The sequence below is a fragment of the Protopterus annectens genome, chromosome 3.part0 (assembly GCF_019279795.1).
Source record: "Protopterus annectens isolate FY-2018-M chromosome 3.part0, PAN1.0, whole genome shotgun sequence".
Lineage (NCBI taxonomy): Eukaryota > Metazoa > Chordata > Ceratodontiformes > Protopteridae > Protopterus > Protopterus annectens.
In genome coordinates this window covers 368,566,741-368,584,928 of record NC_056731.1, presented here as the reverse complement: position 1 = coordinate 368,584,928, position 18,188 = coordinate 368,566,741, and the positions used below count along the sequence as shown (strand labels likewise).

Below are 18,188 nucleotides of genomic sequence, written 5' to 3'. Positions count from 1 at the left end.
TATCATTCCATGAAACTAAAATACTTGCAAAATATGCTAATCATATACAAACGCCATCTCGGGCACTAGCAAGAATCATCAATCAGTCAAGGTCACCCTCTCATATTCCTGAAATATTCTTTAAGAATAAAACCTTTACGAAGACTGAAGATATTATCAACATTTTTGAATTGATATACTCACAAATTTATGGAGAACAAAAAAACTCACTCTTAAATGAAAATAATAGTGAATTCCTACAAAAACTTAACTTTCCAAAAATTGATGAGGAATTACAGAAAGATCTAATAAAACCAATATCCACTGAAGAAATAATATCAACAATTAAAAAACTGAAACCACACAAATCTCCTGGCCCAGATGGTCTTACCGCGGAATTTTACAAAACGTTCTGCAATATTACCGCACAAATTCTATCGCATATATTAAATTATATAATAAACAATAAAATTAATGATGTTCATTTTAATGCATCCAAAACAATTTTCATACCCAAAGAAAAGATGGATCTTCAGAACCCAGATAACTATAGACCTATATCACTCCTAAATATTGATACGAAAATTCTGACATCTATTTTGGCCAATAGACTGAAGAAAATCTCGAATATAATTATATCTAATGAACAAGCTGGCTTTTTAACATCTAGGCAATCCAGTGATAATACTTTAACACTACACACATTAATATCATATGCTAATCAAAAGAATTTAAACATGTATGCACTCATTATAGATGCCCAGAAGGCCTTTGATAGAGTCAACATAATTTTTTTATTTCAGATCTTACCCTACTTTAATATACCCCAAGAATTTATCCTAACTTTAAAAACACTATACAAAAACCCATATACAACATTATATATAAATAAAATGTGGTCTAACAGAATTCAAATCAGAAATGGAACCCAACAAGGATGTCCTCTATCTCCTCTACTATTTAACCTATATCTAGAACCCTTATTCTTAAACATTAAGCAAAATATATATCATAATACCCCAGTAATTTATGGCACAAGAATATCTATGTCAGCCTTTGCCAATGACCTCAACATATGTTGTTCAACACCAATCTCAGACACCAAAAAAATACTATCTGCTATTGAAGACTTTGCAGTAATATCAAACTATAAAATAAACCTTAAAAAACCAACATCTTTTCTTTAAGAACTCCGAAACCTTTTTCACTTTTACCATTGATAGGCCAACTAAAATCTGAGGAAAAGATCAAATATTTAGGAATTACATTTTCTACAGCTAATAAAATTTTTTATCTTAATAATATTAAACAAAATTAGGAACACATTTTATGTGACCTAAAGAGATGGGGAAATCTGAAATTACCACCACTAGCAAAAGTTTTGATCATTAAAATGAATATCTTGCCCAGACTACTATACATTTTTATGTCTTCACAGTTGGTAATACCCAAAAAAGTTTTTAAACAAATGCACACTGAACTCGCTAAATTTATATGGGAACCAAAAAAAAGTAGAATATCATATGATAAACTGATGACCCCGAAAAACAAAGGTAGTTTAGAGCTACCTAACTTTGAAAATTACTACTTAATCATAAATGCCAACAGAACTCTAAGAATTGCAAATTATGATGCACAAAGTAATAACTGGTCCCCACACTGGTTAAGACTATGTTTTAAACACATTGAACGCCTGAATATAAATCCCAAAGCACTACCCTTTTTAAACGGAGACAACTATAAAACATATAATCTAATGGAACCCATCAGAAATTATATAACATTAACTCAAAATCTTTTCAGATCAGTAAATCTCTTCCAACACATGATGATCCTACAACCCTTCCACAAAAATCCTAACTTGAAAATTAATAATCAGCTAATAGACCTGAAAAAATTCCCACTCATAATTAACTTAACATTACAAGATATATATCCATATTTAAATTCCTCCGCTCATGAACTAAGACATCAACTGGGCCTTCCTAAATCATATCTACTGATCTTGAGACAGATTAAGGAAATGTCTACAAGCTACTTTCAAAATATAACCATTAATAAAGATGATTTAATGAAATATATCTCACTAAATCAAGCCCTTCTACAAAGTATCAAATTTATAACATGTTCATACAAATTGATAAAAGACATCAAATATCAAGATCATCTACTACTGTCTAACTATTGGAAAAAAAAATACCATTGATCGACGAAAATAAAATAACACAAGCATTCAATCTAACGGTAAAATCCATTTCCCTTCAAAAATTAACATTTACCCAACCCATGATATTCAATAATGCATACTATACACGCCTTAGCTTGCATAAATTCAACCCAAAAAACTCTCCCAAGTGCCCACATTGTAAAGATGAAACTACTGACCTTTTGCATATGTTCTGGAGCTGCAAATGTATATTTAAACTTTGGAACTCCCCGAAACTACAACTACAAAAGATGGGATACCAGTCATCAACACTTACTTGGGAATTTACAATATTACATATCCCCCCCAACTAACCTATCCAAAAACCAAATAGTCGGCCTCATCAATATTTTTCTACTAATGAAACTCTACATAGCTACTAACTGGTTGACCCCATCCAAAACTTCTTGGGAAAATTTTAGGATCTTAGCAATAAAGCATATATTAGCCCACAAATGCATAATACACAAACAAAACAAAAATCCTTCCAACCTGAGATTATGGGAACAAATGCTCAATATTATACTGGCATAAAACATCGAATCTGAAACAAGCCTACAATGTACACAACAAAAAACATAACATTATTTGGTACTATACTATTTTAAGATACGAACCCTGGAGAAAACAACCTCATCATCTACGTTTAAGAGAGAATATGGAAGCATTCATGTAAATAGTGTAAATGTGTTTTAAGAATACTGCTTTGAATACTGTATGAGCAACACCTGTGTTTTCTCTTGTGAATGTTTTGTAATGGAAAAAGAAAACAATAAAAATATTATTGAAAAAAAAAAAAATAGATGGAACAAAAACAGATGTAGTAGTCCAGGAAAAAAAGACAAAAGTAGAATTGATCACTGAAATTGCTACATGTAGCGATTACAGTGTCTCACATGCAGATACAAAGTCATAAAATATCAGAATTTGCAGGCAGAAATGAGAGCAGTGTGGAAGAAAGAACCATAGACAGTTCCAACACAGTATGAGCAATGAGTCTAATGAAAAAGAATCTACTGTCATATTTAGATATGCTACCAGTACATGTAAATTCATATTAATTGCAGAAGGAGTCAGTTCTGGGCACATTGCAGGTGCTACGAAGAGTACTTTTGGCTAACATCAAAGATTGAAACAGTACTAATTTCATGAAATGTTTATTATACCCTGACTTAGGAATTGAGTCCATTCTTGTTGTGGCACTAGAAACCCAAAAAGTCTTGGAGAAATTAAACTGATAGAAATAATTTGCAACTGACCTTGGAATACAGGGTTTGGCTTTCTCCCTTCCCAGCAATCACATGCCCTTGGTAAAGGTTCAGCATTTCGCTCTCATGGCCCTATTTCTCTGTCACTCTGTTGTGCCTCCATCTGTACTAACAACAGCTGTAAATCTGTGCCTCTGTATATTTGTCTTTTGGCTGCAAGGGTACATACCCCTTAGTTGACAAACCTACCGTTTAGGCTACACATGACTAATTGCAATAACCTTATCACTTTCTCCCTTATGTAAAGGGAAAATAGGTGCTGGCAGACAGAAGGGGGTGTAAATACCACCACTGGGAGCCAGTCTGAAGGTAAGATGATAGGAGCTACAGTTATGTGATCCAGTCCACTGCTAAATTTAAATAATTGTTTTTATATTTTGCCCCACTGTCTGTTGATCATCAGACCCCTTCCAGCCAAATAGCACATTCATTCCCCATCACCCAGGCAAGGGTTAACCAGGAAGGACTGTTATTCAGACAGTCATAATGAGTGGTTCAAATTTTTTCAGTTTTCTCCCCAATCCTAACTACATGCACTTGACAAGGTGCCAAGAAGGCATGCAATAGGCTGTCCTTGGAGGATGTCCTTTCACTTCAACAAGGGACATTCTTTCCACATAGCAGTACTCCTCCCCTCACCTCATGAGCAGTGATCTCTCTGATCTGCAGCGGGGAAACCAGAAATCATAATATGCTTCTGAGTGCACAGAATCCCTCTTACGCCCAAGCGAGATGAGAGGACCAGGCCCCTTCACTTTGGCCTACCCTGTCTGACTCCTCCAGTGCTGGGACTGCCAAACTAACCCAGTCACCTGGGTCACATTCAGGGATCTATGTCTCTGTACCATGGAGCCAGACTAAATTTAAGTCATTTAATCTAAAAAAATCTTAAGATTATCTAATCTGATGGCCACCAGGGGTACGGTTTCTCAAGTCAGACCAGTGGTACTAGATTAAAATAAAAATAAGGCACACACATATGAATCGCTATGCAGTCTGCATGAACATGGAGAAAATATACACTGTTGCACTAGGTGTGGGCCTATACAATCCACACCTACAAATAAGCTTCATGCTAAATATCATACCGAGCAGACTCTTTGGCCTGGCTTCCCTGACCCACTTCTCACCAGTCTCTCTGAGTTATGGTGCCTTCCAGTGCATAGTTGCTTGCAGTAACTGTACTTTAAGTAGATCCTTACACACATACCCACATATACACGCACACACACACATACACACACACACACATGCACACACACACACACACACACACACACACACACATTTTAATGTTCAGGGGAGGCTGGTCACATTCTTCAGCACTAAAGCCTTCTGTCCTGCCTCGCAGCAGCAAGCTGCCACCACCAAGACCTCCCACCCATTATCCCCCTCTTAACAACAAACCAAACAACAATAAACACAGATATTAGTGTGTTTAGCAAAGTAGCTTGGCCAATGCAGATGGATGCCAGCAGCATGTCCCTAACTATCCACAGATGCCCTCCTACTGATTAATTAATAAATAAACAGTACAGCTGGCATTCAGAGCAATAGGAAAATGTACAGCTAAACAAAACTTAATGATTTTGAACAAATAGATTACAACAACTAAGATATTTAATCCCAGCTTTTCTTTTTGCTGGTTATTCTTATTTAAAAGAATAAATGGAACTTAACCCCAAAAAGTAAATTTGCAGCGGGGCAGAAATGCAGATTACTCACAAGTGACAGGACTCATGTAGCACTCCTTATCAACTGTGGTGCGTCTTTCTTAGTTATTTTGGCTGTGTGTGTGTGTGTGTGTGTGTGTGTGTGTGTGTGTGTGTGTGTGTGTGTGTGTATGTATGCATGTATATGTATACACACACACACACACACACACATATATATATATATATATTTATATATATATATATATATATATACAGAGAGAGAGAGTCTGTGTGTGTATTTACATATATGTGTTTGTCTCTGTGCATGCATGTACATATATATATATATATATATATATATATATATATATATATACATACATACACACACACACACACACACACACACACACACACACACACACATGTATTTTTTCGTACACATTTACATATTAATGGATCTGTTAACTTGATCAGGTCTGCTACCTCTATGAAGAATCTTCTACTTGTTTTTGTTATAGCTCTTGGCTTCCTGACCCAGAAATAGTCACAGATCTTTAACTACATTTTTACATCCTAATTGTTGTGTTTTTCAGCAGAACATAGTTATGTACTTCAGTTATAAACTTTGTATACTTCTTTTACATGTAGTAGAAAAAAAATTAAAGCATTTACATAGTCATAAAGAAAATGCACACGGTGCTTCTTAAATCAAATACTTTTCATTTACCTCCTGCATGTTTTATAGAAATTAATTGTAAGTCGCATATATTTTGCATTCTGATTCAGAAAACAATGGCATATTTACATATAGACCTCCCACTGCTATATGATATTGATAGCTAATTACCTAAAAATCATATTGATGTACACTCAGAGCACAAGAATAACACATACTGTAAGTTCTCTCCCAGCCCTCCCAAAATTATGTATACCAACTCTAGTTTTATACATTTATACAACAATGAAGAAGTGACAGACTCCCCAAAACAGTACACATTGATGTCAAGCAATAAGGAAATTCGATCAGTTATAATCAAACAATTACAATTCCAGCTAAGTGGTCCTCAAGTTAATGAATCTGAGCTACACTGAGCTTAAATGGACAAAGAATGAAACCTGCCACTGTAGCAACCTTAGCACATTAGTGACTAAAGCTGCGAAGGCAGATTTTTGCAAAACTTTTATAGACCATATATTCTTTGTTTTATTCTGTATGTGCAGTGAGACTGAAATTCCATTTACTTGATACACGGATGTTACTAAAACTGTACTGGCCTGATTAACACTGTTTTCAACATGAAAGCTTGATAGAACTACCAGTTAATCCAGTTCAGGGCTGAAGGTGAGAGCTGGATCTTATATCTGCAACAATTGGCATAAGGCAAAGAAACTAATCCAGGTTAGGTATCCAGTTTATTACTGGACACACACACACACACACACACACACACACACACACACACACACACACACACACACACACACACACACACACACACAAACACACTTACACATAGCCTGCACAGCTATGGTCAATCTAAAGGAATGCAGTTCACATATGACATGTCTCTAGGATATGGGAGGAAATTGGAGCACCCAGGGAAAACCTACATGGACACATCTTTTGTTTTGTTTGTTTTGTTTGCCTTTGAATTTTACAGGTGAAGTGTGAACATCATACCATTCTGTTTGAGCAACAGTAGATAGGAGGAGGAGTTAAAAAACATACACCATGTCATCATCATTCTGTCAGCCATATAGAGCTAAAATTAGAATCAACTACATTTGCTTATATGCTATTAGTTCATGGTTCACCTACCTGCTGCTACTTGCTGAAAGTGGCAAGTATCAAACCTATGTGCATCTCGATCCCCCTATGGTCATATATGAATCCAGCCAGAACCCTAAGTATAGCCCTAAAAGTATCACTCACTCCCTAACCCTGATCCCAGTCCTTACTCCTTAACCCTAACCCTACAACTCTGTCAGTTCTTATCCCTAATTCCAAGCCCTGCTCACTAAATCTAAAGCTCACAGTCACTCTCTAAACCTAATCATACATTTTATTCCCTAAACCTAAAACTCCTACTTGCTCCCAAACCCTTATCCTAATTGCCACTCCCTAACCCTAATCTTAAAGCTTCCACTTACTCCTTAATCTTAATCCCAAACCTTACATCCTAAACTTAAACTCCTAATCACTCATTAGCTGTAATACAAAGTCACACTCCCCTACCCTGATACTAAACCTCACAGTATTCCCTAAACCTAATCCCAAAACTTCTTCCCAAACTGTAACCCTAAATCTCCCCATTTACTCCCACACACTCCTCAGACTGTAGTACTTACCTTTCACAAACTCAAAATGCGTTTGAACAGCACCCTTTTCAAGATGTCTGCAATACAGACTGTGAGACTTTAGTCTGAGAGGCATGGCACAAACAAATGAAAAAAATCCTATAAATTGTAGCAAACATGTAGAATGGTAGTGTGAAAGAACAGTCAGGATACACAAGCATTACCTTGATTAAAGCAACAAGCACCTTTGTGTAAGAAGCATTCAAATGCAACACAAGGAAACACACTGTGGTTCTCAAATCTGGTGCCATGAGGTTAGCAAAAAAACATAAAATATTTCGTAAGTATAAGAAAAGTCACAATCAGGAATACAGACAATTGTTCCACTTAGTCAAGAAGTCAGTAGTATTCACTGTAAAGCAAAGGCCCAAATGAGGGATATATAAGAAGGAAGATTAATCATTTTACTGAAGCACAAGGAGAAAGGACAAATAAAATTAGGTGCTTAGTTAAATGTATGGAAGCAGGGAGAAAAGCAGTGTGAAAATGCAGGGGTACTACCAGATAGCGAAGCGGTTAAGATATTTGCCTCCCATGCACAAGGTACAAGGTTCGATCCTGACCTCCGGCCAATGCATTATCTCCGGCCTTTGCATTATCTGCTTGTGCTTCTGTGGGGGTCTTTCCCCCAAATCATGCTGGATGTTTCCATCTGAAACTCACCCATAAATGGAAGACAATTAAAAGGGGAGAATGAACAAGAAAGTCCTCAGTGCTCAAGTACCCCAAGACAAATAGAGAAGGAAACAGATTTAGTCGAAGAAGAATGGCAGCACCTCCAAACAGCATGTGGGATGACAACAGAATAGATATGTGGCCAAGCAAAACATAGAAATAAGGTACATAAAGAAAGGTAACTGAGGAAGTCATGGAAGTCATCAAAAGAAAGGAGGAGTGCAGGACAAAGTGGGACATGGAAAAGAAAGACTAGGCCAGGAAGGAATACTGGATGGCTAAGGAGGAAGCTAAGAATGGGTTGGGGGGTGGCTTAATGGCTAAGGTGTTTGCCTTACAAACACAAGGTGCAGGGTTTAAGTCTCACAAGGGATAATTGGCTAGGCTTAAAATGGCTCGCAAGGGCAGTTAGCTTAGTACTAAACTATGAACCTAAATGAGTACTTATGCTCAGTACTCATGAAGGGGGTGTGGCTGGTTCAGCTTGGCCACTCAGAAGAAGTAGCTTGTTTACTACTAGTTTGTCTCTTTACCAGGAGGAAATAATTTATTTTCTTCTACTGGTGATTTTTCTCTCATTGAACAGCAGAAGTCTGCCTGCTTTCTTTGTTTCTTTGTTATGCAGCTTTGATAGTTTTCTGCTTCTTACTGTACCCCATCCAGTTGTGTACTCATATATAAGGTCAGCATTTCTCCTTTCTGCGTGTGGTAGCTACTAGACTTCAAAATGCCTAGGACTGTCAGAGTCACGAATGTCTCCCCCATGAAACTATAATTTCATAACAGATAAGACTGCTACCGCTTGATACCACAGACAGAAGCAAACATGCAGCATATTATGCAGCATATTATATTACAGCATCTGAAGTTCTTTGAACTGAGGTTCCATACAAAAACAATAAAAAATATGTCCTTATGTGAATAGCTTTGTGTATGCAAACCCCTCTATTTATCTGATCAAAGCGTTAATACCTTCTCAGCCTCAGTTGTATGATGAGTTTTCATGAAACCTGTCTCACCAATGCAACTAAAGCTACACTTGCTACTACTTATCTCCTCTCCACATTTCTTTATGGCACTTCCATCCTTACGAACCTTCAGGTATCACAAAAATTAAAACTTGAAAAATGCTATAACAAAGTTGCTAAATTTGCAGCACATGCTAGTTTCAGAACCTACCACTGTATAGCACTAAAAGCCTAAATTGGTTAGAACTACAGCATCAACTAACATATATACAGCTTCTTACCACCTATAAAATTATGCAGAAACCATCTGCTTGTCCAGCACTAAAAACTGTTCAACACAATTCTGATCCCAGTCAGTCATTATGATCCAGTGACCAAAAACTCCCTTCTGTACACAGACCTATCAAATCTGCTGGGCATTGTCTGTACTCATACCATGTTGCTAATGCCTGGAACTCCTTACTTGTATCCATCAGGTCAATACCCTCTATACCTCTCAACTGTCCAGATTTTTGCAGAATGTCCAGATTTTTGCCTCTTCTTTTTGGTATGTCCCACATCTGGCAAATCATTGAGGGTGGATGTCGGTAAACAGTAAAAGACATTTGAGTTTCACACTTCATATCATTTATAAAATGCATGTTAACACAAAACCTTTTAATATATCAATTTTCTAAGTTTATAATGGCAATATTTAAAAATTGTCTGTATTTTTGGTCCTCTGTTAACCCTTTTTTATTTATTTATTTATTTATTTCAGAATATATATTTTTTTGCAGTTACAGGTTGAGAGGTATAATACCATCCTTCAAAACCATTGCTAAAGACTTCCTAACCAAAAGCTGTCTCTGTTCTTGCTCAACACCAGGATAAGCTATATCCCTAAGTGTGAATAAATACTTATTCATACCTTACACCTCCTTACTCTCCTTTTTTCATTCACTTCCTAACTTCTATCAGTTTCTCTCTCCTGGCTTTATCTCTAAATATACAATAGGCCTGCTTGTCTCTCACTTAATTTTGTAATTCCTGTTTGTGTTGTGGATGGAGCAGTGGTGCAGTGGTTAATGTTGTTGCCTTACAGGAAGAGGTTTTCCAGTTTGATTCTTGGCTGTGGTGCCTTCTATGTGCAGTCTGCCTGTCCTGCCTGCATTTGTGTGGGTTTCCTCCCACATTACAAGGCATACATCTGGAGCATTTTGCTTTGGCCCTTTGCTGAAAATTGTCTCATTCCAAGTCAGGTTTTCCTCGTAAATGAATGTTAAATAAACTTATCTTTTTGTTTCTCTATAAACTGATTAAAGTTTCTCTAAATATTAAATCATTGTCATATGACTTCTAACCAATGTGCTCATATAATGTCTGACTTGATATATTTATTTAAACTATAGTTTCTTTTTATATTATTTTAAAGATTGTAAAATTATGGCTCTTAAAATGTTTTGTAATACTTTGGAGCTTTTTTTACCAGGCCACTTGCTGAAAATGGGCTTCTACTCAGTCGGACTTTCCTGGTAATCAAATATCAGTAAATAAATAAATAATAAAGAACCATATGTATTTTTAGTAGTATAAGCCTAAGAAGATATGTGTTCACTAGAATACTTCATGCTGCTGTGTTTGCTATTTGTGATTCACTGACTCGTGTTTATGGAGCTGTCTTATAATTATCAGATGTACATGATGTGGATATTTATTACGGCTGAAACGTAAAATTATAGAACTGTAGATTTTAACAGCAGATAAAGGCAATCTAGTTCTCCTGTCTGCCTGTTTGTCTGCCTTCTGCATTATATACTATTCCTATTTTACAAAGAGTTTTCTTTTCCTTTCTTTCTTTCTTTCTTATTTTCTTTCCTTTCTTTCTTCCACTGACCATTAGAATTGTCTTACATTTGTACCATGCATTACATTATATAGTTGCAACTGCAGAAAATATTTACGTATAGTCTCTCCTATTTGTATAACTAGTATCTTACCAGTTAGTCATAATCTTAGCCCACCATCCTTCTCTGGACTTCTTGAAGGACTCTTTGGTAATACAGTCACCATCTACCCACATAACCTGCTTAATTTATCTACTAATCTGTCTGTGCTTTCTAATGTCTAATTTGGACTTTATATCCTTAATCTGGTTTCACGATCCTCCTCCTTCTTTTGTCTTTCCTTTTGAGCTCTATGCTACCCATTGCTCCCAAAGTGCTTTGCACATACGTGTTATGTCTCCTCTTCCTCCTGTATCATCAAGTGAGGACAGAGTTAGCTCCTGCAACTTCTCCTTTTATATCTTTCCATCCATTAGTAGCATTTGTGTACCTTTTTAACTATCTTAATATCCTTAACCATGTAAATGAAGCCTGAGCACAGCTCTTCAGCTTCTGCCTGACCATGGATCTATAGCGGGGCAATATAACTTCTCTGTTCCTAGACTGTTATACCATAAGGATACATTCCAACATCTTAAAGGTCTTGGCTGTTGGTTTCTCACTTTGTAGCAGGTGATTCATTACTGTTGATAGTATCACAACAGAGATATTTTCCAGAGATGTACTTTTTAGGATTATTCCTCCTACTTAGTATTCCGCTTTGGAATTATTAAAGTCTCAGCAGAGTATTTAATCCTTTCCTATGTTTAAACATAGTTCTCAACCCAGCCTTCTCAGTTCCCTTTGATGGCTTGCTCCACTGTGTTGCTTGTTTTATTTATTCATTACATAGTTGTGATTATCCATTCTGTGACTTTCCTTTCCCCATCCTCACATTTCTGCTATCCTTGTACTTTCTTTTTAGGATGGTGTGGTGCATCTGTTACCAAAAATGCATCATCAGGTTGCTAAGTGAAGATGGGATTACCATTATATGAGATAACTGCATTGAACATGAACACAGATGGAAGCTTTTTTACTTTTAATTTTAAAATATTAAGATACATATATGTATTTATTTATCGTATGCAGAACGAATATCCTACATAGTCAGCCAATTCTCAGGCAGTTTTGCAAAGTAGGCCAAACACTCGACTATAATCTTTAAGGATATAGAGTTCCAACTCACATATAATTTAACAACAAAACCTTTTCTTCACAAGTGTCCTCATTGTACATCTTTCTTCCCATCTAATGTGCAGTAGCCATTCTCTTTCTAATCATCCATACAATGCCTCTGCTTACAAACTGTCCCTTTAAGCCAGCAGTACACCATGCTGTATACCCATGACTTTTATTACTCCTACCTTTCCTCTTAACCCTTTTTAAGACTTTTGTTTCATGCTGCTCCGAGAGTTTCATTGTTTAAATAGGCCTGAGAAAGAGCTGAAGCCGGACTGATCTTGTTTTTGGCTTGAAGTATGAATGCACATGTGAAATTACTATAGCACTGAATAATGCAAAACTCTTTATGACTAGATTTTGATTGGTGTTTGGGTTCACATTAATTTCTGCAGATTACCCAGCATTTCATTACTCAATCCCAGAAGCATTCAAAGTGGGGTTTGTGACGTCCCCATACCGGGCCAGTAGTCAAGGGGCCTGAATCCTTACCACTCACACAGGAGAGGGATGTTCACTTGGAGTACGAATGGATACACTCAGTATTTCCAGATGCAGACCTCTCTGTATCAAGCACAATTTCCCTTAAGAGCGTCCAGAAAACATGGTCAGTCATGGAGCTGGTTCCTGTCTAGATCTGCCCAGACCCACAAGTCTCCCCATGGGCACATCTTAGAGTTGAGTCCTTAGCTGGGGTTCCAAACTAAGTCCTCCCACACCATCTCAGTGAAACCAGTGCTTTGTGTCCCTGCTCCAAGCAGCTGACACACACTTGTTGAGATTTGATTTGCACACACACACACACACACACACACACACACACACACACACACACACACACACACACACACACACACACACACACACACACACACACATATACCCTGGGAAAGGTTGGCACAGATTCACCTGCTGTGCCCCCTTTCTGCCCAGACTATAAAGTAGTTATCACTCCCACCAGAACCCCTGACAGCTGCCTTAAGGCTCTTACAAGGGTACCCAATTATACTGAGTGAAATTAATATTAATGCAAATGGTAATGTTGACCAAACAGCAAGGCTTTTGGGAGTGGCCAGATTATCACCAAATAAATATATGCAAATACTGTCAAAGCTTAAATATTTTCTAAAAAAGGACCAGCCCCAATGAAAAGTTTAAATATATTTAATAATAATCAATAAGCTGCTGAGGATAGGCTCCAGAGTCTCAAATAAGCATAAAAGATGCGAGGAAGTCTCAGCTGAGCAGTACTACTTTATTGTAACTCACACTAGCGCTTTCACAAAATGCTTCATCAGGTGTATAAAACATCACAAACACCTACACCTTATATACATTATAAAATGATCACATGACATACTCTAATTAATTCTTAAAGGCCCATTATAAAACTCTATTATAAAAATAGTTACATATATATTAAAACAAATAATAAAAAAATTTAATAAACAATACTTAACCATATATAAGTATATATAAAAATATATATAAAAATATTATCTATGATCGGAGAAAAGCTCCAAATAAACATATAACATAAATTACCTAAATAGAGCTCTTTTGCTAAGCACAGGTTTCATTGGAACATGGTCATTTAGACCATGTCCTTGGTTAGCTCTTAACATCACTATCCACTTGGCCTCCATCTCTTCAGTTCTAGCTCTAATATCACCGACCCTTGGATTCTCAAACATCCTGGATAGAACCATGAACAGGAATTTGTGCTGTTCCCCTTTACTTGAAACATGCTTAGCTAAGGCATTATTACAACTACCTTTACCAATATGGTAATTGTGCTCCCTTATTCTATCCTTCAAAGCACGCTCTGTCTTGCCAACATAGAAACATTTGCAGATGGTGCAAATAGCTAGATAGACCACATGCATAGTTTCACAATCTGCCTGTACCCTAACCTCATATACTTTACCAGTATCTGGATGTACAAATGATGTCTCTACATTAATAAACCTACATTGTGGACATTTACCACATGGTTTAGTACCAAATGAATTAAACCTACATTTGATTCCTTTAACATTACATAGTCTCCTTTTCAGATTTTTCTTATTCTTGTAAGTAAATTGAGGTCTAGGGCCTATAACCTCACTCATCTGTGGGTCCGTCAATAAAATACCCCAGTGTTGATTAATTATATCCGTGTATCTCCTTACATCCCTTGAATAGGGGATACAGACCTTACTATTATCATCCTTCTTATCAATCTTACTTAAAGGTCTTTCTGAGAAATATGGTTTGGCCCTAGATTCTCTCAACTGTGAGACTTGTGTAGCACTGTGCTCTATCTGCCTATGATCATAACCTCTTTCTGTGAGTTCATTAACCGTTCTATGCTTCTGTTCTTCAAACTCACTATTCTTTAAGCTTAACCTTGACACTCTATAGAATTGATTCTGAGCTACATTTCTGAAGACGTACTCTGGATACATACTATTTGGGAGGAAAAATACAAACAAAGAAAAAATACAAAATTTCCAGGTCTGAATGATGCAGTCTCTCTTGCCCCAGTTTTAAAGTTAAGGGCTGCAAAGCTCTAGTGACTCTGAAAAAAGTATCTCTTTATGTACACTAGCTTTATAAATATAATTTTTTTTTTTTAAATGCAATACTTCTTACCCTAGGACAAAGCTAAAGACTGCAACATCAAAAGTGCATGCGCAATAATTTATTTTGGTTCAAAAAGAGAAAAATGAAAATGTATGTCTTTTACTATATTACTGTTTGAACCATTTATCTAAAAAGCACCTGTGTAGGATTTTAATTCTTTTTTGGACATAATATGGTGCTACTGTATGGAAGAAAAGTTTGTTTTATAAGGTTTTTATCATGTATAAAACTAAACTGTATTTGTATTTATATTTATTTATATTTATATATTTATATCTATTAGAGTTTAGAGAGGATATTTTGATATTTATATATGTATATATTTATATATGTATGTATGTGTTTAGAACTGTTTTAAAGGTCTGGTTTAAAGGGATTTTTTAAAAAAAAGTTTTATAGGGCTGAGCATCTATTAAGTACATGTGACCACATTAAGAATATACACCAATTGTATAACAGTATTAATTAAGTGGAGGGTATTTTAGGGGAAGAGTTGTAAAAGGTATGCATTTCTTTTTCATCTGAGGAAGTCATTAGAGGCTGAAAACGCATCTGTGGTGATAACAGCATTTATGGTTTTATTCTGAAGAAAGTGTGTTTCATTAAAGCTTGTTCATGTGAAAAATACCAGTAGAGTCATACTTTGGTTAACTTCTGTGAAAGCTGTATACATGGCAAACCTTAACCTGGCCAAGGACTTTGACACTATACTTCATGGTAACATACTTAGTAAGCCAAATGCATTCCAAATAGATCTGTATGTAGTAAGATGGGTAGCAAACTGGTTAAGAGACAGAACCCATATTGTGTAGGTAGCAGTTGCTTCATCAAAGAGTATGGAAGTAACCAGTGGTGTTCTGTAAGGCTACATGATACCCCTTATATTTGTCGTTTACTTTTTCAACCACCAGACACAAACCAAGATCTCTGGCTAACCATGTTTATGGATGACTGCAAACTGGGGGTCATCATCAACTCACCCCCTAATACTTAAGCCCTAAAACAAAACCTCACACTTGTAAACACTCAGAGTGCAAAAAATGGACTTACATTAAATGCTAAGAAGTGTAACATAGTCACATTTGTAAACTGTCCCTCCTCACTGGCATATGATATAGACAATAGCCCGTCCAAAATGAGAATGTTGTTAGGTACCTTGGTACTTGGTTTGATAATGTCCAGTACTTTGATCATTATGGATGATCATATGATGATAGACAGAAAGTCCTTCTCCAAGGGGATATTTTTTCAATTCAAAGAGCTTACTGTCCCATTATAGCCAGTCCTGATTAGGTCAATTACCGAATACAATACCCGCTTTGGGATGCACTGAACTAGACATATCAAACAATTAGAAAAAAACTCAGAGGTTCCTAACTAATAAGATGACTGGCTTAGAAACCCTAAGCTACCAAAAAAGACTGGAAGCATTTTTCCTTTATTCAGAGTCTCCTGAGGGGAGATGGGAGATGTATGCCTGGTCTTCTGTGCCATTAATAATCTAATAGTCCAAGATCTTTTGTATCTCCACATGCTGAATAGACCACAGTCCCAGAAATACCAGAACAAAGTCTCTAAATCTTCACTAACAGATAAATAAAACAAGTTGGAGAGAAAGATTCATTACTCAGCTCCTTCCCCACCTCTGAAACAGATTCCCATTATTAATTAAAACAGTATGGTACATTATATTCCTTCAAATGGGAAGTGGTTATAATTGGATGGGTATTATAAATTCGCTCCTGACTTTACTGCCTGGCCCTTCTAGACAGAGGATGTTCAGTCTGCAGGTAGGTAGTTATAAGGAGTCAATAGTCACAATACTTACTTGCCTTGTGTTTCTTAAGATTCCATGATCCTATGGTTTTCCGTTGTCCCTTTTATCTTAACATTGTCCACAAATAGGCTGATATGGTTCTTGATGCCCCTCATCATGTCTGACAAAACATCACAAAAGCAGTGTTCCTAGGTCTGACCATTGTTCCTAGGTCTGACCAGTGTTCCTAGGTCTGACCAGTGTTCCTAGGTCTGACCATCATCCTAAGTCTGACCATTGTTCCTAGGTCTGACCATCATCCTAGGTCTGACCATTGTTCCTAGGTCTGACCATTGTCCTAGGATGGACCATTGTTCCTAGGTCTGACCATTGTCCTAGGTATGACCATTCTGGGACACCACTAACCATTTTATTTTTTAAGAGGCTATCCCTAACCAGCATTATTTGCTTACTGGCACCCAGCCACTCTTCTACCCACTTAGGTGACTTATTTCCATAGCCGGCCTTAGTCATAGGCCAACTAGGCAGCTGCCTAGGGTGCTGCTCTAGTAGGGATGCTTTTCCGGTGTTTATTTGGTGTAGGTAGACCAAGATGGGGCAATGCGGCACCAGGTGGTGTGATGGGGGCGCCATGGAGCCCTTTTGCCTAGGGCACCAGTTGACCTAAGGCCGCTCCTACTTATTTCCTTCACCAAATCATTTCATTTTTGCATGTCAGACTCCTGACTCTGTAAGCAACTCACATTGCAATTGCTTGAGCCATATCAAGATGTGCGGCCTCAGGGGGTTAATAAAAACCTGGGTGTTGTAAGCACACCCTTACTTTCCTGATACTTCATGATGCAGTCGGGTTGTTGATTAATCCATCTAATAGCATATTGTGCCATGCTTAGTGATTACTGATTATGCAAGATTGTTTTGATAGAGAGACCACTAGCTGCATTTTGTTAAGCTGTACAACTGTTTTTCAAAAAGAGACAAAAGAAGTGTGATATTTGAGTATATGGTACTCCTTTTTGACTTTAATGTTTAAATACACCGATAACCTATGTGAAATTGTGTACATTACTGAAACTGATTTAAAATTGTTACAAAACATTATAGGCCAAATGGGGTAGGTAGAATGGAATTATTACATTTGCAAATATGAAATAACAACTTAATCAACAAATACTAAAATAATTGTATCATTTTTGCATGTTTTTAATTCTGTAGAGTTCAGAAGAGAAGAACCATTGTCCCCTGTGAATTCCCAGAAAATCAACCTTTTGCTGCAGTCTCCTGCTGTGAAGTTTATCACGAATCCAGAGTTCTTCACTGTGCTCCACGCAAACTATGTAAGTTTCACAAATAATAAATACTAACACTGGCAAACAAAAAGCCTTCAGTACTGCAAGCACATTTATGAAATAAGGTAAAGACACACCTTAATGTTGAGACTCTTCACAGTTGCTACATATCTTTCATGCCTGCATTTTGGGAGTACAATGAAGCTTTGTCATGTCCAAATATACTGCCATGATTATTTGTACTATTTTGATGTAGATGGCACTATCGTGTGTACTCTCTACACAATGGTATGTACATACAATTGTCACTGTTTGCCCAGATATCACACTGGAGAATG

General features: G+C 36.8%; 1 protein-coding gene across 1 annotated transcript in view; it reads left to right on the top strand.

The window, feature by feature from the left end:
* Window positions 1-18,188, top strand: part of HECW1 (HECT, C2 and WW domain containing E3 ubiquitin protein ligase 1) — a 2,794,797-nt gene that overhangs the window by 1,928,397 nt on the left and 848,212 nt on the right. Inside the window, exon 14 of the mRNA XM_044065592.1 lies at window positions 17,777-17,898. Within this exon, the coding sequence (XP_043921527.1) occupies window positions 17,777-17,898 (122 nt within the window). The remainder of the gene's footprint in view (window positions 1-17,776; window positions 17,899-18,188) is intronic.